Below are 23,151 nucleotides of genomic sequence, written 5' to 3'. Positions count from 1 at the left end.
GGGGCTGAGATGAATATTTGCAGTGTGTAAGGGAAATTAACATTCATTGGATACCTACTAAGTGCCCATATTTTATCTGAGAGCCTATTATAACAGACATTATAAAGAGCATTTTAACAAAACTGGGCCTGTGACCTACAGATGACAATACTTTCATCAGTAGGGCATGGGACAAAAGTTATTCTTTTTAGAGAAATAATATGCTCGAGTTGTTTTATGAATTGAATGAGATAAACTGCAAAGAATAATAAGAGCCCATAGTGAGTACAGTATTCTTATTTTTTATATTACTGAGAAGAGACATTTTACATGTGATATCTCTAATTCTTGCAATATCATTATGACATGGGTTTAAATCTCTCTCTCTTATAAATGAAGAGAGACTGAGCTCAGAAAACTATTGGCACAAGTCACAGGTCAGCACAGGCATGGAATCCCAACACAGCCCTGTCTGACTCTGGAACCCCGGCTCTCTCAGTTACACTGAAGTCTAGCAGAATGTGATTTAATGCATGCCTCCAGGTGGATAACATAAACACCACAGATTCAGATAAAGTGGAACTCTGTATCCAAACAATGAGCTAAGCCTACCCCGTCACATCCATCTCCATTTATCACTCAATTTATGGCTTTGATACCTACTATTGATCACTGGCGGCTAATTGTGTAAGTGCGTCTTATGCTTTCAACTACAGAATATAAACCTTGAAACCAAATAATTATCTCATTTTTGTCCCCCACAGAACTTATCCACCTAGCGACAGCAAGTACATAATCGATACATCTTGGTAAACGGGTTAGATTGTTTTTATTGTAAATGCTTTCAAAGATCCCAAGTTAGGAGGGGCTTTGCATATTTGCTCCTCATATAAAAATAATCCCAAAAGCATATAAATATATTTCTTTTTTCTTTATATCCCTTGGAAAAGGGAATGGGGAAGATGATAGGTGGGAAAAGACGGGAGGAAGAGATCATAATGGGGCGAGAGAGAACTTCTGAAGGTGATGAATATGCTCATCATGCTGTAGTGTGACGATGGCTTCACAGGTGCATGCATATGGCAACATTTATCAAACTGCATGTTTTAAACAGGTGCAATTAACTTATGCCAATTAGCCCCAACAAAGCAGTAAAAATAATGCAGGGAGACACACATCAAATCAAGATGGAAATTGTCTTGGGGGAGGAAATAAATATCAACAAAGAGAATGCGAATAAGAAGCAGAATGTAACTGTGAGACCCTCCAAGTCAGACACTGCTAAGGGGCCATGACAACAGAGGCATATCCAAAGAAGCATTTTAGAAGGAACTGCTGGCAGCACTGTAGAAGATGGATTAGCTGATGGGCAAGCCTGGAGGTAGAGGGGGAGAAGTTAGGAGGTCACTGCAAGGGTCTCGCTTGGGCTAAGGCAGTGGAGATGGAGACAAGGTATGGAATCAAAGGATATTAAGAAGACAGAATAGACAGATTTGTCCCAAGGCTACAGAGAGACACTGGGCTAAGAATGGATTGCCTAGATTCCTGTAGCCTAGGACAGTGGGTGGTACCATTAAGAGAGATTTAAAAGAAAAAAAACAACTCAGAGGAGAGATCAGTACCACAAAGGGCTTTATCATCAGTCCAGAATGACCCAGAGAAGTTAGGCATCTTACAACAAAAGATACCAACATCAGGTAAGTGCATAAAACACTGTGCTTAGTCCATCCATGTAGCCCACAAATTATGGAATATATAAATTATGCTTATAGACTGACCCAAATGTCCAACAGCTTGAGAATAGTAGGACTGAATAATATGTTCAAAATGATGTACAAAAAAATACTGCAACCTAATCTAAAGCTTTTGTGTTTAGAATAACATATTGTGTGCCCATAAAGATTTCAGCAAGTGTGGAACACCTAGAAAAGTATTCAAGAAATAAAATCTAATCAGATGACAATAAATAAAAAATCCAAGGATGGCACCTCCTCTGCCACTTGCATGTTCACTGCCCTCACTGGCAACAAATTCTTCCAGTTGGCCAAATCTCTTTTTTGGTATAAAATGTGAGCTCCTCTCAATGTACTGTTACATGGAGGCTCTCAAAACTGTATGAAATCATTTAAAATCAAAATTCAAAACTTTCCTTAGAGTCCTTTCCAGGCTCAAGTAAAAAACATAATAATAAAAAATAAAATAAAAATTTCCTTAGAGCCCTAAGTGAAAACTGTATTTCCTATTGATGAGCAAAGGGATTGGTAATTTTTCATGAACTGCGGCCAGTTGTTGGGGGGGGTGGGTGAGGGTGGCAGGGGTGGGTGAAAGCGCCTTATTATGCGCTAATTATAGAGCACCTAGGCAGATCACTCGTTTTATCATTTTTAAATATGAAGACAGTAGACTGGCCAAGGTAGATAGTTATGAGAGAGAAAAATCCTAACACTCAGATCTGAGCCAGTATTCCTCTGTCATCAAGTCCACATGGTAATAAATGTTTGCAGAGTCTGCTGGATCAAATTAAATTTGCATGTGTCCTGTTACCCAACAAATGAGCATCACTTGGGCATGTCAAAGATAAAATGTGCTGGCATTTTAGTCATCACGTTGCACGTACAGTGTATCAAAAGCCTTTCACATTGGTCCACAATGGGCTGGAAACACACACAACTGTTTCTTCACCAAGAACAGCGGAAGAATGATGCCTCAGGGCATATCTGGTTTGAAAGAGTTAATGTAGTCAAAACAGTCCAACTAGTTCCACTTAATGATAAGTAACATGCACAAAGAAGTCCAGTTATACAAGTCTGAATGGCTTTTTCTCATTTTGGTGAGAAAAATGTCCTTCATGTGAGGCAATTACAACAGTGCTATACTATTGGCTTTGGGACTTATTGTCGAACCTCAGGAATTAAAGAGAGGCAGAATTAAATAAAATAATGTTGCCGAGGGTAAAACTATTATCACAGTCACCAGGATGATTCATCCCAATAAAGGCTTTGGTTTGCAATTTTCCATGAAACTTTAAGTTGAGATTAAGTATCACAATTAAATGCTAAAACTAAACTCATGTTATATGGTTTTGTCAGTGAAGACTCTAAGTTCCAAGTTCAACAATATGCCAACTTAGACATCCTGATGGCAAAATGTAGAAAAACATCCTCGCTTTGGTGGTGGTAGCAGGAAAGTAGATATGAGGCTATAAGAAATTCCAGTCTTCCTACTTGAAGGAAATATTACTAACCAAGTCACATCTCATGGAAAAATGAATAGAATGCTAAGTCTAAGAGACGTGAAGTTACGTCTTTGTGACTCACGTTTTTCCTGGACATACAGATAGCCTTCCATCGTCCACTGGCTGGGTGGTCTGTAGTCCTGGTTGGCAGATTTCATCCTTTGCATCAACCGCTCTACCTCTTGTCGAGTACTTTCAAAATTATTCCTTGTCTTAAGTAAATAGAAACAATAATTTCAGTCATTGTATTCTATCAGGTTTCAGGAACACCCAGACTGATGTTTTGTTTTGTTTTTATTTATTTTTGAGACAGAGTATCACTCTGTCACTCAGGCACTATCATGACTCACTGCAGCCTTGACCTCCTGGGCTCAAGTGATCTTCCTGCCTCAGCCCCCACAAGCAGCTGACTACAGGCACACACCACCACACCCGGCCAATTTTTTGTAGAGATGGGGGTCTCACTATGTTTCCCAGGCTGGTTTCAAATTCCTGGGCTCAAGCAATTTGTTTGTCTCCCAAAATGCTGGGATTACAGGTGTGAGCCACCTGACCAGCCCGGAATAATATTTCAAAACCTCAAATTGTACAATGGTGACCTTGAATCTTTTGGCACTATTCACCACATCTATGACTTTCTGGTGTTGGGTCCAAGGTCTGATTTGGAACTGATTTTGTAAAAGCTTCTCTGAACAACCTTCTGCGTGTTTCTCTTTGAATCTCTCTGTCTCTGTCTTTCTCTCTCTCTCTCTCTCTCTCTCTCTCTCTCTCTGTGTGTGTGTGTGTGTGCGTGCGCGCGACTTTCTATTTTCACATTCTAACATTATTACTTAGGAGGTAAACTAGGGCAATTAAAAGAAAATACGATGCACTACATAAACTTTGAATTCCCTAAATACCTAAGGTAAGAAACAGATACACAGGGACTTAGCTTCTTTCAAGGGAAAAAACAAAGTAAGTTCATATACTTTTGATATATGTGACATTGAACATGTGAAGAAAAAAAGTTTGTCACCACTGTACCAAAGGCTATTTTTGAAGAAACATGTAGCTTGGTTTTCTGGCACAGGTATTAAGAAGTGAGTGTTAAAATAACTCAGATAAATCAATAGGTTTCCAAGTTCTAACTTCTTCTGTTGCAAGAAATAGATTACTCACTTTATATTAAGTTTATTTAAGCTATAGAATCAGGCTTTTCTCTAGGAATACCTCTTTTGCATTACCTCAAAAATATACTTCTGAAGATATAATAATCACCACCACCTAACTCTAAGTAAGAGTGTGTGCCCCATTAAGAAAAAAAAAACCTCCAACTTAGGAAAATTTTCTTGTCACTTTCACTATTTTTGTCTTTCAAATATAAGGGTCTGATATTTTCCCCCAATTCCTTACCTCTCTCCTGCTCCTGAATCCTAAGAATCTCAATGTAATTTTATTTAATGTGGAAGTAAATGATAAAAGTATTTCAGCTTTTATAATTTTCCCTTTTAATAATGGCTGAAAAAGCCTAAATACATTCCATATTGAAAAACAATGAAATGAATTAAAGATGAAATTGATTCTGCAAGTTAAATAAAAACTAAAACTCAAAACACAAATGAATAAATCCCCTTAACCATTTCATATGGGACATTCTAACTGTATTTTTATTTACTGGACATTTCCACAATGGCAAGAACCAGATAAGCAGAAAAACACACTTTATAGAAAATTAAGCGAAGGTTTTCCAAGTTATTTTAGCTATATAGTGGTTGGCAGTCAGGGTTTCAGTTATAGTAAAACCTCAAAAATTAGAACATCGTCATTTGTCAGGTTTGATAATGTGAAATGGGCGGGCTGAACTTTTGGGTGTGTTTTTACTTCAATGCAAGTGTTGCTCTGCATTTGAACATCAGAATTTGTATAACTATAGAATTAGAGCCTAAAAGGATTCATCAGACAACTTCACGAAATAAATTCTGATAGAAATAGATGGCCTGTTTGGAAATAATTCTCACTTTATAAAATATTTTCTTTTTCTCTTTTTTTTTCCAAGTCAGACGGGTAACATGCTGAGATTTTAAGAAGGTACAGAGGGTTGCACATCTCACATGTGCACATGGACACCCGATCATCACACCCATGAACTACAAAAAGATCTCTTGCTTATGTTTTAAAGCAGTTATTCTGAATGCCTCAAAACCACGTTTAAACCTGTTATTTGAAAATAATAAACAGCATATATTTTATATGCAATTTCAAAGAAGGATGGAACATTTGCTATCAAAGTACAATCCTTCATTTCACAAATACAGAAATTTTGCTCTTAAAAATAAGACTTCTCTAAGGTCTTATTTTCTTATTTCTAGTATTTTCTTTTCTAGTTTTTTTGAGGTATAACTGACAAATAAAAATTGTATATTTAACATGTACAATGTGATGTTTCAATAAGTGTATACATTATGAAATTACCACAATCAAGTTATCAATCATCGCATAGTTACCATCTGTGTATGCTGAGAATATTTAAGTCCCAAACTCTTAACACATTTCAAGTATTCCATAGAGTATTATTAACTATAGCCACCATACTGTAATTTGGCTCTCCAAACTTATTCATCCTGCATCACCCAGTAAATCAACAAGAACACTGGATGAATGCAAAAAACTTTCAGGTGTCTGCAACTGGGTAACATTTATTTTTATAAAATTTGCTAGTATAAATTTTTGTAACACAAGATTAGGGTTTTGAGGTATGTATTTCCTACTAGTAGCTAGAAAAAAATTGTAATACATTTATAAAGTGGTTTTTCCCAGTTCTTGAGGTTTTACTGCACGTAGGCAAGTATTTGAAAGATTCCAAGGTTTGACTTGGTTATAACTGAGTTGCCCTGTAACATCAGATTTGCTGAGAGACAGTAAGAACAGGTATACTCTTACATTCTGCAAGTTGAACTGCAGCTGTTGCTTATATGGTGCAAATTCCTGGGCAAGTTCATATCCCTCGTGGTAAAAAGTAAATAAACCCTGAAGAAATGACAAAAGCTGCAAAGATAAAGAGATAAAGAAACCATGAAAATGTGTTTTAATGGTCATTAAATATAAAATAGGGAGAAAAGTATATTTCATTCTAATTCCTCAAACTAATACATTTTCAATGGCGTTGGCAAGGCAGGCAATAGATTTATGATTATAAAACAGAAACCACAAAAGGATTTTTATTTCCTTTTTGGTAGACAGTACTTTAATTTTTGGGGCTGATCATAGACATCAGTCATGTTACTACTCTGCTATTCAAATGCATTGAAGAAATATCCAGAAGAGACCACTAAGATAAAGACTAAAGTGTAATAGCATAGATCCCACCCTGGAAGAGCTTCTAATCAAAACAAGGGGATAAAAGATGTGCGGATATAAGGAAGACCAAACCAGTAAGTCACAGACAAGAAGTACCCAGGGGAAGGAATCAGAATTTGGCCAGATGAAATTAGGAAAAAGTATCACAAGGTGGCAGTACTGATTTGAGTATTGAATAGCCAACGTTTTAGCAACGGAGTAGGAAGAACTCGAAACAGAGGGAAGTGGTGAGCAAAAGCATTGATCTAGATAGATAACACAGGTCTGTCATTTCAGAGAAAGTAAAATCTTTATAAAGTCATAATTTATATGCTCCTAACCTTCTAATCTCAAGTTCATATGTGCATTTATGTTTTTATCCATAAATTAAGGCAGGCTCTCCATGGAATTACAGGACATAGGTTATATGGAACATTACAATGAAAAAAAATTATTTAAGCATTTTCATTTCATTCACAGGGATTTTATTTCACAGACTTGTCCACCAACCTAATCTTTCTGACAACCTCTTCCTGCAACAAAGTTAGAAAACATGTTTGAAAGTCACTCATAACGTATCTGTACTTTACTATTTTAAATCAAGGAAGAAACACAATTTGAGACCATTTTCTAATGTAAATAACATCCAGTTACCTCCTCTGTCTGGGTAGGCAGGAAGGATTCAGCTACACATCAACTGGTTACATGTGCTATGATTGCCAACAGATAAACACTGGTTCTATCTGAAAACAATGATCTCATGCTTTTCTCACTACAAACAAATCATACACAGTCATGTTCCTTTCAGACAACGTTTTCAAGCCATTTTTGTTATATTTTAAGAACTTTTCTTCTCTTGTTCAAACAGTACTGATATTGTATCAAAATGTAGCATTTTCCCTTTTACAGTTATTTTACACTGTCAGTTTTACATCAGCTAAACTTATCAAACCTAATTATTCAATAGATTATCTTAAAATAAATAATGCTATATTTGTCAAATTATCCAGTAAAATGTATAGTCTGCTTGAATGCATATAATATGGCATAAACAGAACTGTAGCTTAAACTGGATCAAAAATACCTTTAATAAAGGTTTGCATATATAGAGTTTTTCAGAGAAAAAAAGAATAAAATTTATATATATATAAACACTAGTCTTCTGAACAATCAACTAAGGCAGTAGTGGTTCATGTTTTACAATTTATAATTAGTTCACAATTAAACTGTCTCATTATGAACTGGATGCTATACAAAGCAGACAGTACTTTAAAATCATCATCAATATAAAAGTTAAACTTCTAAAGAAGATTTTAAGAATATCTGTGATAAATCTTTCCATAAAACAACTAATTTCCTGAGATTCATCTTTTCTAATATTCTTGGTTTCTAGAACATGGAAAAAAGACAAAGTACATTGATGTTTTCAGAAGCATGAAGTAAACCATTCAGACCATACCTAGAACACTGCTAAAAATTCTAACAAATGGTCAATTATAACTCTTAGGCCACAGAAGTTTCCAATACATTCAAATTGCTATGCCATGGCTTGATGCTCCAGCCCTAAAGTTATGATACAGGTCGAGTATTCCAAATCTGAAAACATGAAATCCAAAACACTACAAAATCCAAAATTTTTAGAGCACTGCCATGATGCCACAAGTGAGAATTTCCACAACTGGTATTTTTGCTTTCTGGCGGTTCAATATATATAAACTGTGCTTCATGTACAAGATTATTAAGAGTATTTTATAAAATAAAATAATCTTCAAGCAATATGTATGAGGTGTATAGGAAACATAATGACTTTCATGTTTAGACTTCAGCCCAGTTCCCAAGATTTCTCATTATGTATATGCAAATATCCCAAACTATGAAAAAATCTGAAACACTTCTAGTCATAAGCATTTTGGATAAGGGATGTCAATTTGTATTCTATTTCAAAAGATTAGACATCTGGAGGAGATGCTGGGTGCTCTCCATGGAACTACCTGTGAGACACTCCCTCACACAAAGGGCCACGTCGTGCTTGCAGATTCACTGAACCACATGTGAGCCGTTGTAACTAAAACTCTTATGGATGTATTTTAACACAGATTTTGGTAAACCAATATTTCCCACTAAACTCTGCTTTTAAATTCTTAATCATGTTTTAAAAAATAAGATCCTGGTACCTGTATTTTATTCAGATTATTCTATATCCTCAGCATTTTATATGCAGCCAACTTCGGTCAAGAGGTAATCCATTGGCAGCTTCTAGCAGAATTCAGATTCACTTAGTAGCAGACAAATATCTTTTAATCTCATAATGCATGCTGAGCACCCCCTAGGGAATATACAATGCTATGGAAGGCACATACGAATTATATACAAAAAACCACCCACCTTTTCCTTTTTGTTCCACATCTTCGGAAGCAGCATTTGGGAGTTTATTAAAGATCGCATTATAAAATACCTGCCTCTAGATGGCAGCCAAGTTAAATTGTTTATAGGTTTAAATAGATACTTGTTGATTTCATCCTCTACTAAATTCCAAGATGTGAAACCAAAGGAACTTAACAAGGTAGCCTGAAAAGCTTTAAGAATTGCACTTTCCACATACCATTTTGTTTGGTGAATCTGCCTGAATGGCTGGGATGTGAGGAAAAGACTATGGTTTCAGTTTACCCTAAAGTAAATTTGACCTTTAAAATAGTAACAGTAACCATAATAACAACTGCAAACTCCTAAATCGACAGACAGGTTTGAATATTAAGAAAGTTCCTTTTATCATTGGGCAAATCTCACACAGTACTTTATTATTCCCAAGGGCATAGAACCAAATTACTTGTCACTCCAATAACCCAACCAATTGGAAAAACTGATACCATACTTAAAGATAAAGTCTTTTAAAATAACCCCATTGCAAGCCAGAAAAGGAGCAAATATTCATAATTTCCCAGCCCATTAATAACCAATTAACTAAATGCAGTATGGATGTGAAACTTCCGAAAATGTCAAGCCTTAAGTTACCACTGATGATGTAAATGGCAGATATAAGTAAGAGCTAAGAAAAGGGGTTGATGAGATGAAGAACCTCTAAGTGGTAGATACAGTAATTTCAGATAACTGTTGCTCAAACTGAGAAGAACTGAAATGTAAATGCTTTTACAAGGATGTGATTCACTCCTACATGCTTGCCCTCTTTTCTGACTGACAATAATCAATTATCACAACTACCTATTTTCTTTAGCTTATTAAAATTCCCAAAGTGATAGAGACATCCCATCTTCCTAGAGCAGCACTGCCAATCGGGCTCCAAATTTGTTCTTGAGTTTAATGGAATCCTTACAATAAATTTCTACAGAGCCCGCCCACCAGCTTTATCAACAAAATAAGGTTAGTTGTCAAATATAATTCAGTAATCATCTTTGACAACTAAGAACTGTAAGCACAAATCTTTTTCTCCTAAGAACTTCATCACTGATTCAAATACTTAATACTCCCTTCCCACAGTTAATGTCATATTTAACGATGAAAGAGTGAATGTGTTCCTTCCCCGCATAAAATCAGGAACAAGATAATGATGCCCACTCTTGACACTTCTAATATTGTACTCCAGCTTCTAGTCAAAAAAATTAAGAAAAAGAAATAAAAAGTGTCCAGATGAGAAAGGAAAATGAAAAAGTATTTCTGTTTGCAGATGCCATGATCTCGTATATATAAAATCCTAAAAAATCTAAAGCAACTCTATTAAAACTAAAAAGCAAGTTTCATAAAGTTACAGGGTACAAAGACAATACAAAAATCAGTTGTATTTCTACACACTTGCAATGAGCAGTATGAAAATGAAGTTAAGAAAACAATGCCATTTACAACAGCTTCAGAAAAAAAAACTACTTAGGAAAACGGATTTAACAAAAGATGTATAAACATTGTATTCTGAAAACTGTAAAAAGAAATTAAGGAAAGTCAAAGTAAGTGGAAAACATCTCATGTTCAAAAACTGGAAAACTTAATATTGTAAGATGGTAATATTCCCCAAATTGACATAGAGATTCAACACAATCTCTGTCAGAATTTCAGCTGACTTTGTTGTAGTAATTGACAAGCTGATTATAAATTTCATAGAGAACTGCAAGAAACTCCATTAAAAAAAAAAAACCTTAAAACAACAACAACAACAACGACACTTCAAAACTTAACACAAGACAGCAATAATGAACACAGTGTGATAATGGCATAAGGGAAAACTGAAACCATAGTCTCTTCACATCCCAGCCACTCAGGCAGATATATAAATCAGTGTAGTAGAAATGACAGTCTATCACACACATACATTCTATCATCAACTGATTTTCGACAAGAGTAGTAGGACCACACAAGGGAGAATGAATAGCCTTTTCAACAAATTATTCTTCATATTTGTAGGGACAACTGCATAGCCAAATGCAAAGAAATGAAGTTGGACCCTCCAAACCCCCACCTTATGGCATAGACAAAAATTACCTGAAAATGGATCAAAGATCTCAACTTAAGACTTAAGCTGTGAACACTTAGAAAAAAGATAGGAAAAAATCTCTATGACGTGTTTGGCAATGGATTCTTAGATATGATACCAAAAGCACAAACAGCAACAAAATAGACAAACTTCATCAAAATTTAAAACTCATGCTTTAATGTACACTGTCATGAAAATTGAAAGACAAGTCACTGAATAGGAGAATATATTTACAAAAATCATTTATCGTATAAGGGGCTTGTATCGAGAATATATAAACAACTCTTACAATTCAATAATAAAAAGATAAATAACCTGGTTTAAAAATAGGCAAAGAAACTGAATAGACATTTCTTGAAAGAAAATATACGAACGGTCAAAAAGCAATCGAAAGATTCTTGACTTAATAGTCATCAGAGAAATCAAAACCACACACAGTGAAATCTAAGTTCAAAGATAGCTAGACCCAAAGAGAGAGGTAATAGCAAGTGTTTGTGAGGACGTGGAGAAGCTGTATCACTCATACGTCACTGGTGGGAATGTAAAAGGGTGCAGTTATTTTGATGGTCCCTCATATGGTTAAACATGTAATTACCATATGACTCAGTAATTCTACTTCAAGAGAGACAAAAACATGTAATCAGACAAAAATTTGTACATGAATGTTTACAACAGGGGTCCCCAATCCCTGGGCTGCAGACCAGCAGAGGTTGTTTGTGGCCAGTTAGGAATGGCAGGAGGTGAGCCGTGGGTAAGCTCTGCCTCCTGTCAAATCTGCGCTGGCATTAGATTCTCATAGGCGCTCGAGGCCTATTGTGAATTGCACATGTGAGGGAATCTAGGTTGTGCGCTCCTTACGAGAATCTAACTAATGCCTGATGATCTGAGGTGGAACAGTTTCATCCTGAAACCACCACAACCCCCCCCAGTTCTTTCATGGAAAAATTGTCTTCCACAAAACTGGTCTTTGGTCCCAAAAATGTTGGGGACCACTGGTTTATAACATTATTCATAACAGTCAAAAGGTACCAATCAACTAATATTTGGATAAGCAAAATGTGGTCTATCCATACAATAAAATATTATTTGGCCCTAAAGGGAAAAGAAGCACTGATGCATGCTTTAACATGGATGAACTCTGAAAACCTTGTGCTGAGTAAAAGAAGCCAATCACAAAAGCCCTGTAATATACAATTTCATTTGTATGAAATGCCCAGAGTAGGCAAATTTATAGAGACAGAAAATAATCCGTGGTTTTTCAGCATTAGGGGTTATGCTACAGTATACTGGGAATGATAGCTAAAGGGTATGATGTTTATTTTTAAGGTGATGAAAATACTCTAAATTTTTTTTGTGGTGATTGTCGCACATATTTGTGCATATATTAAATTCCATTTAATTGTATAGTTTAAGTGAGTTATCTGTGTGGTATGTGAATTACATCTTTATGAAGTTTTTTTTTTTCTTTTTTGAGACAAGGTCTCACCCTTTCACACAGGCTGCAGTATAGTAGCATGATTAGAGCTCACTGCAGCCTCTACCTCCCAGGCTCAAATGATCCTCCCACCTCAGTCCCCAAGTAGCTAAGACTACAGGCACATACCACCATGCCCAACTAATTTTTGTAGAGATGGGGTTTCGCCATGTTGCCAAGACTGGTCTCGAACTCCTGGGCTCAAATGATCCTTCAGCCTAGGCCTCACAACGTGCTGGGATTACAGGTGTTAGCAGCCATGCCTGGCCTGAAGTTGTTCTTAAAAAATAAAAATAAATATTTCCCATACACAAAGCACCATAATGCACTATAAGAAATCATAACGTTATAAAGTATAGTTCCATCCTTCACATTTGTCCATCTAAACTTCTAAGAAGATTAGAAAAGCAGGACAAAGTCAAGGCATCAATTTTCACACTGTAAAAGTGTCAGGCCTGTGAGTTAAATCTGTAGTCTTTGCAATTCCCTGCCTGGAGGAAACTTAGAGATAACCGTCTTAAAGGATAGCTTCAAAATGACTACAGATTGCTTTAAGTCTAATGCATAGATGTGCAAGGGATTTCATGGCATGAAAATGAAAGCATATAAAAATCGAATCAAATAAGTAATGAGAAACTTGAAGATACAAAGAGAGCCAAGAATGGAAAGTGGCCAGTCAATGCTGGCCTGGAAAAGACTACTTTGAAAATGGGAGGACGGAAGGACAAATGAATGAATGGACAAATACGTGCGCTGATTAGTAAAACAAAGCCATGGCCATCCACTGTCTTGGCAGTGAAAAAAGTCATTGGAATTACTGAAAAGACGGATTTCTAAGCATTCAAGACGATGGAATTCAGATGAAGAGGCCTGAGGTACACTTTCTCGTAGTGAGAACAGAGGCATTGACGAATAGCCAGCTTATCTCTACAGCCCAATTGCAATAGAGAAGTTACTGTCACCAGCAAGGTGATAAAGACCAGCAGAAGCTACATGATTGATTTCTACCAAACACACAGGATGCATTTTTCTTACTTTTACAAAATTCTATTCACTAAGTTCTATTACAGATTTCCAATTTTCAATACCAGTATCCTGAAACTTTAGATTTATCCAAGGACAATTATAGATTTTATTTTTATTTAAAAGCTTTGTGGTTTCAGTTTTAAAGAATGACTGCACTTAGATTTTAAGCAGGATAGACATTTAACCTTTAGTCCTACAGAGGTTCAAGAAACAATGATGCTGCCTTATTTTTTTCACTTTGATTTACTAAATTAAAGCTAACTGATTATATTGAAAAAGAAAAACAACATCAAAAGGTTAAACTTTCAAGATTGGCACATCTATATACTAGCTGATGGACTGTTTAAAAAGACTTAGCCAATAGCAGTTCAATCTCAAAATCATTTAAGCTTTTTAAATTTAGAGACTCTAAAAAGTATTTTATAGTATACTTCTTGATAATAGCAAGCTAAAACATGTTAGCAAATTAGGCAAAATTTTCTTCAGCAAAAATTTTAAATCGAATTTAGCAGTCCCAGGGAAGAGCATCAAAAGCACTATATTTCAGTCTATATATGATGATTTATTTTCATTTTCTGTATTAACTTTAAACATTAACACAAAAAGACTAAAATGGAGTCTAAAAGGAATACTGTAACATAAAAATGCTATTACAAAACTTACTCTAGATGCATATTTAGAAGGCTAAAATTAAAATGTGTTTTTAGAAAAGCTACACAGGACTTTAAAGCCACAACTAACAAAGAGATGCATAAATGTTTTTCATGAATTAAAATGTGTTTTTAAAAAAGCTACACAGGACGTTAAAGTCACAACTAAGAAAGGGATTCATAAATGTTATTTTCCTATCTAGCAATCATAGTAAAAGTGAGGTACACACTGGCTGGTACCTTATTGATGCTCCCGATGTGCCAGCTACAAGAGCTCTGTGCATTACCTGTGCTGGCTGATCCCCACCGTCATCCTAGGAACTACACGTTATTTTTGTCCTCAGTTAACAGATAAAAACCTGAGGCAGAGGATTTGTAAAATGTGCCGTATTTGCACAGCTGTAAGATGTGGAGCCAAATTCCATCTTACTCCAACTCATTTAGCTATTATACGTTCTGTCTCTGCTTACCAAAGTAAAGGTAAACCTCTTATTTTCTTCTAATTTTAAGAAATTAATATAACTACACAACACATTTTCTAATCATCCATTTTATATGGCCAGAGCAAATACTATCAGGAAGGATTCGTTTCTGCAGTTAAGCAGGTACTGAGTATGTGGTACTACACCGCGGCTTCAGAGTTGGGTTCTGGGTTCCTATCTGCCACTTCGGGTTTGTGGCCTTAGGCAACTAACAGTCTTTCTGTAACTTAGCTTCTTCATCTAACAACTACTTCATAATAATGCTGTTATGGATTTATATGTGCTAACACAGAGAAAACACATAGCATGTAATAGTTGCTCACAAAACATCACTCCAACTAAGTATGCTCAAAGGACATAATCAACACACAGATAAGCTTACAGCTGAATGAATCATAAGGCCGATGAACCATAAACGATTCTGTTTCCTAAGCCACAAACCTTTATATACTATGAAATACTTCTGAGACCCCCTGGGCTCCTCCACAACTCTTATTTAAGCTGTTTGTGTTCAGAGTACTTCTAAAACTGCTTCTTCTAATTCATAAAAATTCTCGTAAGCCTTGGGTAGCTATGAGCAGCAGGTGAATATTATAACTAAGAGTCAGGAGATGATGTTTCTCCCTCCTTGATCTCTGCCCCCCATCATAGACCTGAATTAGCGTAACATGTTGGCACATCTGAAAGGATGAGCCCACTGTTCAACAGAAACATAATACGAGCCACAAATGCAGGCCAATATGTAAGTGGCGTGATCTCAGCTCACTGCAACCTCCACCTCCTGCATTCACGTGATTCTCGTGCCTCAGCCTCCCAAGTAGCTGGATTACAGGCGCCCATCACCATGCTGGGCTAATTTTTGTATTTTTAGTAGAAACAGGGTTTTACCATGTTGGCCAGACTGGTCTTGAACTCCTGGTCTCAAGCGATCTGCCCGCCTTGTCCTCCCAAAGTGCTGGGATTACAGGGGTGAGCCACTGTGCCCAGCCAGTAAACATATTTTAAATACTTAAAAAAAAAACCCAGTGAAATAAAGTTGAATAATTTAATACAGTATGTCCAAAACAGCATTTCAACCTGTAATCAGTATAAAAGAGTATAGGCTATTGTCCATTTTCTCATATTAAGATTCTGCAATCTGGTGTTGATTTTATACTTACAGCACATGCTAACCTAGACTAGTTTCATTTCTAGTGCTCAAAGTCATATGTGGGTAATTGCTACCATACAGAATGGTGGGTCTAGATATCACCAGTGAGCTATAATCCCTTTCTATATAAAATATGATAAACTGGAAAAAAGATGGCCATTAAACTTATATATCTTATAGATAACTGAGTTTAAGAAGCTGACGTCAGGCTGGGTGTGGTGGCTCATGCCTGTAATCACAGCACTTTGGGAGGCCAAGGCAGGTGGATCACCTGAGGTCAGGAGTTTGAGACCAGCATGGCCAACATGGTACAACCTTGTCTCTATTAAAAATACAAAAGTTAGCCAGATGTGGTGGCACACTCCTGTAATTCCAGATACTCAGAGGGCTGAGGCCGGAGAACCGCTTGAACCCAGCAAGTGGACGTTACAGTGAGCAAAAATTATGCCACTGCACTCCAGTCTGGGCAACAGGGTGAGACTCCATCTCAAAAACTCCAAACACAAACAAAAAAATTGATTTCAGGCATGCTTTTGAAACAATAACATGTAGCTTATTTATAAATAATACATGAATGCTCTCTTTTAGTCCATGTATCAGACCTAGTTTTTCTTTAGAATGACTATGTAGAAATATTTGTTCTTAATAGCACATGAATATTGTATAGAAGTTTTACGACAGGCAGTAGGATCTTGATATTAACTAAAACAATGTAAAATAATCTCAAATACATCATTATAAGGTAAGAATATTATTTCATGAAACACAAACCCCTGTTCATATTTTCTTTTTGATATCTTACAATCTGTAGGAGATAAATCCCATCCCCAGGGCATTTGCTTTACTCGAATGCTTATTTGTTAAACTAATCTGGGCTAAAACTAGAGAGTCTACTAGATTTCTGCAACATGTAACACCAATACAAACAAGCACTGGGTTTCTAAAGAATAAAAACTGCAAAGACATTAAAGTGTTTTCACGGCTTTTTATGTTTGTAGCTCCTGGGAGCTTTGGTTTAAAACTTTTCTCCTCCAAATTAATCTGTAAATGCATATCCTAAAGATCAACATCCATGCTAATGCTTCATTGATCCCAGTTCCATTCTCATTGTTGAAATGGATATTAAGTACAACTCTATGGATGAGACTCTGAAGCTAGAAATGAGGACAAGACCAAACCTGACAGTACTATTTGATTTGGCCAGACGTTCTAATAGGAAAAACACAGCAGCCAGGAAAATATTTTGGAAGAAGGACAAATTTAACATCAATTTTGACTGTGATGTTATAAGAAAGGCATGCATGACAGAAGACTTATCAGGACATCACAGCTTGGGATAAGGTAGAGGGAAGAAAACACATTTCAACTGAAAGATGGCTTCTACTGCTCTACAGTATTTTTACAGGAATTCATAAATTCTTGTCATTCCTTCTGCCACCTGTGAGCAAACATTTTTTACAATCTCCTCTTTATACATCTGATGTCATCTTACAGAATGTTCTAGTTCACCATTCCCAGACAGGATGGGCTATAAAAGAGACTTAGGGAAACAAGTGACCCCCCTATCATCTTCCAGGAGGAATAAAGGCATACAGATGTGAAAGAATTTTTCCAGGTGTGAGGAGAAGAAACAACAGCACAGCAGACAAGCATAGTGTCTGAAGGAAATGGGAAGACACAAGGAAGAAACATACAGGAAAACTGTCAGAATTAATGGGGTCTCTGATGGTCTGGTGTCAAGAAGAGCTGAAATTCAAAAATCCCAAGGGGGACGCACTAGGGAAGAAGTTTGCTAGCAAGAAGCGAGGCTTGAAAAACGCTGGTGGGATTCTGGGGTGGGACTTAGTCAATGGGAAGGGGAACAGGAACCATAAGTAGTGGTAATCTTCTTAGAACAGGAAATGTTAGGCTGGCTAGTTGTCCATGAGCCCCAGATGAGCTTCAGAAGGTTCTGTAGGTCATATAAAGTTTAATCAGATCCTTAAAGGGTCTACTCCATAAGAGGATAATCCTAGGGGATTTAAGCATTTAGCTGTTTGGTAAACAGAACTTGAACTTCAGTTTGTTATTCTAAATAAAAGGTAAAAGTTAAATCCCTGAGCCTGAGAGATGGTCTTCAGTTTCTTAATCTTTCAAGTTGAAAGTGGGTCTTGGAAATTTGCCTACTGCCTAGTTTACAGGAGAGAGCCAGCGGGCTCCAACTAAAAGAAGAGGTCCTGGAAGCCAGGTAGGGACTGATGACTGTCCCCAGCCTCTGCTCTGTTTCAGTTTTCAATTATCTTTAGGGGATGGCCGGTGGATTTCCATTAGAAAATGATTTATGTAAAATCCTTTCCTTTCTTCTTATCATATCTACTAACATAGAAATAGAGTATATCATTTTTTATTATAAATGGATTTTTTAAAGGACTGACATAGGAAGAAAAAAATGGCTTAAATTAGATATTCGATTACTTATACATTTTTTAACGCTATCCTCTGATCTCACGGGAATTGAAGAATTCAGACAACAGAAGATTACCTGACTCGAGAGCAAATCTTTATTCATCATACATGCCACTTTATCAAGATGCCTATTTAGGCAATATTGTAACACATTAGCGTATCATTTGAAAAAAATGCTAAAAAATGAAGTAAGCTTATAAAGACCAGCCACCTGTTCTTTTCTGTAATGCGGTTTACATTAGGGAATCCATTCTGTTTTACACTGACTTAGGAAAATAAATGACTTCATAGGAAAGTCAAGCAGATCCGAGCCCTGTGAGGACGTGGGGCACAGAGCATAGGGAAAGCAGAGCCTTCAGTGCTCCCTCTCCATCTACAGGAGCAGAGCCTTCAGTGCTCCCTCTCCATTTACAGGATGGGTAAATGGGTCACTTTACTGGTGAAGTGTATTCATTCATGTATAGATAATGTACATCTTCTTTTTTTATTTCTTTAATTAACACATTTTATTTTTAGAGCAGTTTTAGGTTTGCTAAAAAATGAGTGGAATGAGTGAAATTCCCTTATGCCCCGTCAGCCCACCTGTCCCCCATCTACTCCCCTCCTGTGACAGCTTCCTCTCTTATTAGCATCTTGCATTTCTGTGGTACATTTGTTATAGTCGATGAGCCAATGCTAACACATTATTATTAGCTGAATCCACAGTATACATTAGGGCTCAGTTTTTGTACTATTCATTCTATGTGTTTTGACAAATGTACAATGACACATTCATCTATCACTACTCCACTGTACAGAAGAGTTTCACTGTCCTTAAAGTTCTCTGTGTTCCAACTATTCATCCCTTCCCTACTTCCCTTTTATTTTTATAAATCATAATTTTCAAGAAAAATTATATATTATAGAAGAAACACTGTACTTTTTTTTCCCATAGATTATTTTGAGCATACTATCTTTTACAAAAAAACTAAAACTTACCGGTTCAACAAATTCAAACTTCTTTTTTTCTTGAACCTCTTGAATTTTAAAGACATATTCTAATGACGCTTCATAGAAGTTCTGATGTTCTCGGTCAATTTGTGTATCTGCCTAAAGAGAAAGACCAGGCAAAAAATGACACAGAGAGCGATTACTGATAGTTCTACATGGGGGGGGGACTCAATTCCTGCTCTGCTATCTTTACCAAAAAGCAACTCCTACAAAAAGTTCAACACAACACATGATAGTCACTGCCCACAAGAAGTGGGACAGGAGAACCACATGTGTGCATGCGTGCACACACACACACACACACACACACACACAAAGTACACAATAACCATTGCAGTAAAAAAAATTATTACAAAAGATATATAAATGTAAATGAAAAATCACGGAATCAGGGACAGATAAAATTCAAAATTCTGAGACAAAATGGTGGTATTTGAGTTGAATCTTAAGATGAATAATTGACCGAATTACCAAAAATATTAAAAAGGCAGGGGCCATTTTCCTGAAAAAGTAAAGAGGCACGAAGGAGATAGATTTAACTGCAGAATAAACACATAGAGAAGACGGAGAAGTGAGGATAGCATCATACTACACAATATCTTGGATGTTGCATAACAAAGAGGATTTTAATGGAGGGAGAAGCATCTAAGAATATTAAGCAGGAGGACCACTTCATTAGATAAGATCTTAGATAACACTAGAGCAGAGTCAAACAAATAACCAGACAAAAATTCAATGGCTCTAACCTGATGAATCATGCTTTGTCAATGGCATGCACATTTACTATACCTGATCTACTGACAAAATATGAGAGTATTACTGAGTTGATTTCATTTCCTTTTAGACAATGCCTCTCTCCCCTCTTCTCTGCCCGCTATCACCTCAGATGCACTCTTCAAAAGTGACTCTGGCTTAGCAGAGAGACGCTACTTCCTTTTCTTGCCCACCTCTACCTTCCTTGCTGCCAGCTGGAAGTTACAAAAGCAGATGGAAAGAAGGAGCTCTCTGGAGTACTAAGTATCCACTGACACCAATTTGGGAGTAGAAAACTTGAAGTCATTTATAATGGCAGTTTTACAAACAAAAATGTTTTAAAAGATTTTATTGGTAAGACTTCCAGTTACAGTAACCTATTAGTAATTAAGTTTTGGAGGAGTCAAAAATTATACATGTACTTTCAACTGTCCAGGGAGTCAGTGCCCCAACCCCCATGTTGTTCAAGAATCAGCTGTAATTATATATACTTATGATGCATTTAATTAGGGTAATTATGGATAATCTAATATTTACCAGCCATTCACTAGAGATGTTTAAAGCTGAGTATTCTAAGTTTTTAAGCTAACTTATGTGAAGAATGCATACATCAGGTGGGAGATTTGAACCCAAAACTTTTCAGCTCCCAGACATCATTTATGAAAGACAGAGACACAAATAAACAAACAAAAAATCAGCATTCCATACAAATCATATTTCTTTCCTTCTTATCATCACTTAGTGGAACACACTATATACATAAGAATTAATTAATTTAGTAATGAGGAATAGATGGTAACATGTTAGTAAATGTTTAACAGCTGGCTCCCTGGGAAGAAAAGCCTGATTTGCAGTATTTGTGGTTTCTGTGGTATAAAGAACCCCAAAATGGTCAGTTTCAAAACACAAAGTCAGCATCACAGAATGTGAGATGGAAGGAGGTGTGGAAAAAGGGCTGTCCAGAGCGAGTCTTAGCACACTCCTGGGTGAAACGGAGGCAAGAATGTTTTCAGTTTTAGGGCACTATTTTATTTCATGAGTTATTCTGAAAATTTTATTTACTTTAAAAGATAATGCCAGTTGGGTGCAGTGGCTCACATCTGTAAGCCCAGCACTTTGGGAGGCCGAGAAGGGAGGATTGCTTGAGCCCCGGAGTTCAAGACCAGCCTGGGCAATCTAGTGAGATGCCATCTCTATTTTTTTAAAAAAAGAAAATATATATAATATCACTGATTGTGTTGCCTAACACATGGGAATAAAATAGAATATTGAGACCTTTAGAATCTAATTTTTTTTTTTCTAGTCAACAGAACTGTGCAGAAAAGATTCAGCACAGCAGGCCTGACTGCTGTCTTTTGAAAGGTCTGCATAAAAGGCTGGCCCTTGGGCGCGGTGGCTCACACCTGTAATCCCAGCACTTTGGGAGGCCGAGGCAGGTGGATCACGAGGTCAAGAGATCGAGACCATCCTGGTCAACATGGTGAAACTCCGTCTCTACTAAAAAAATACAAAAAATTAGCTGGGCATGGTGGCACGTGCCTGTAATCCCAGCTACTCAGGAGGCTGAGGCAGGAGAATTGCTTGAACCCAGGAGGCGGAGGTTGCAGTGAGCCGAGATCGCGCCATTGCACTCCAGCCTGGGTAACAAGAGCGAAACTCTGTCTCCAAAAAAATAAATAAATAAAAATAAAAGGCTGGCCCTTGGCTGGTGTCTGGGAATTTAGTTTAGGGAAGGTTCACATCACTCTAACTGCAAAGAGGTGGCTTACTGCACATAAACTGTTTGTACAAACAACATGGTTTATGCAAATACCTTCTTTCCCTCTGAGAGTGTGGAATTTGGGTACATGCCAGGCAGTGGGTGCTGTGACCAGCCTCCAATAAACTTCTAGGCAACAAATCTCTAATAGACTTCCTTGGTGGACAACATTTCACATGCCACAGCTCCTCGAAGGGGGAATGGAGCATGCTGTGTGCATCTCCACCGGGTGAGCAATCTTAGAAGGCTGCACCTGGTGTTTGTCCCGTGTACCCTCTCTTTATTTCCTTTCACTGTAATAAATCATAGCCATGAATATGACTATATGTTGAGTCCTGTGAGTTCTCCTAGCAAATTACCAAAGCTGAGGGTGGTCTTGGGGACTCCAACACAGAAGTATTAAGTCATTTCTTCAGGAACTTGTTTGCCATGCACAATCTCATCCCACTCACACCCCTCCAAAAAGGGGAATGGGAAGCAAAGAAAGGATAAAAGAGAAATGACTCTTGCTCTTTGGCACTTATAGATGTTTTCATAGCCTCCAATGTGGGCAACTGAAATTTGATAAACCAAAGCTGTTACGAAACGTCATCCAGAGCATGCAGTACTTACAGTACTTAAGGAATATGACAGTTTAATTTCTTTACAGCACAAGATGTAGAAAGGCATTCTTTTACTTAGAATAAATCTCTTTGGTACGTAAGCTCATCATATGGTTCACTAGCAAACACTTGCTTATAAATCCACTGGCAACTGGTGCTATGTATTTTGTACTGGATTAGTAGAGTAACCCCAAGATTCTTCATTCAAACTGAGATAATTTTAAAACTGAAAGGGAGCACTAATAATAATTATGCCAGAATAACAGCTGTAAACTGTCATTTCCCTGGCAAAAAAGGATTTTCAAAAAACAGATTAATTTCATAAGAAACCCATATGGATCTGCAGATAGCTTATTGTAAAGCTATCTCAATTCAAAATAGAGCAAAAAGCACCAGGTGTATTTGTTGAATAATTTCCAGAGGAGAAAAGATTTAAGCTGGACTTTGAAGAATGGGGAAGAGATAAAACAAGAAGAGTTTGAGTGATGGGATAGTCAGGAAAAAAGAAGTTATGCTTAGGTAGGACAAAAGGTTTGTGACTAAGGTTTTCTTTGGAAGAGACAGAAATGAGAGTTAAAGCAGAAAAAAAGAGAATGAGTGTAGATTTCATTGTATAGGCAGTGCAAAAACTAGAGGAGGAGGCTGATAAGAAACAAGCAACATTCAAGATTAACATAAGGACAGTACAGAATACATTAATTAAGTGGTGGGGCTGAGGACATACGAATATTAAAAGATCTCTTATCTGGTAATGGTGAGGGTGTCTAGTGCACCCCAGCAGGAAAGAGAAGCTGAAAGATGTGGGTGTGAG

At 36.8% G+C, this 23,151-nt stretch overlaps 1 protein-coding gene and 1 non-coding gene across 2 annotated transcripts in view; both read right to left on the bottom strand.

Moving 5' to 3' along the window:
- ARHGAP42 (Rho GTPase activating protein 42) overlaps window positions 1-23,151 on the bottom strand; it is a 306,538-nt gene that overhangs the window by 64,306 nt on the left and 219,081 nt on the right. Inside the window, exons 6-8 of the mRNA XM_012454896.2 lie at window positions 19,215-19,325; window positions 6,134-6,238; window positions 3,297-3,426 (exon numbers count right to left, since the gene is read on the bottom strand). Coding sequence (XP_012310319.2) covers window positions 3,297-3,426; window positions 6,134-6,238; window positions 19,215-19,325 — 346 coding nt within the window. The remainder of the gene's footprint in view (window positions 1-3,296; window positions 3,427-6,133; window positions 6,239-19,214; window positions 19,326-23,151) is intronic.
- On the bottom strand, window positions 5,248-5,352 carry LOC135274698 (small nucleolar RNA U13). Its single transcript, XR_010342479.1, has one exon. It is a non-coding gene; the product is annotated as a small nucleolar RNA U13 (small nucleolar RNA).

The sequence above is a fragment of the Aotus nancymaae genome, unplaced genomic scaffold, assembly GCF_030222135.1.
Source record: "Aotus nancymaae isolate 86718 unplaced genomic scaffold, 86718_ANA_hifiasm-v0.15.2.pri h1tg000012l, whole genome shotgun sequence".
Taxonomy (NCBI): domain Eukaryota; kingdom Metazoa; phylum Chordata; class Mammalia; order Primates; family Aotidae; genus Aotus; species Aotus nancymaae.
Note: the sequence above shows the minus strand (reverse complement) of the source record. Positions and strands in the feature narration are given on the sequence as shown.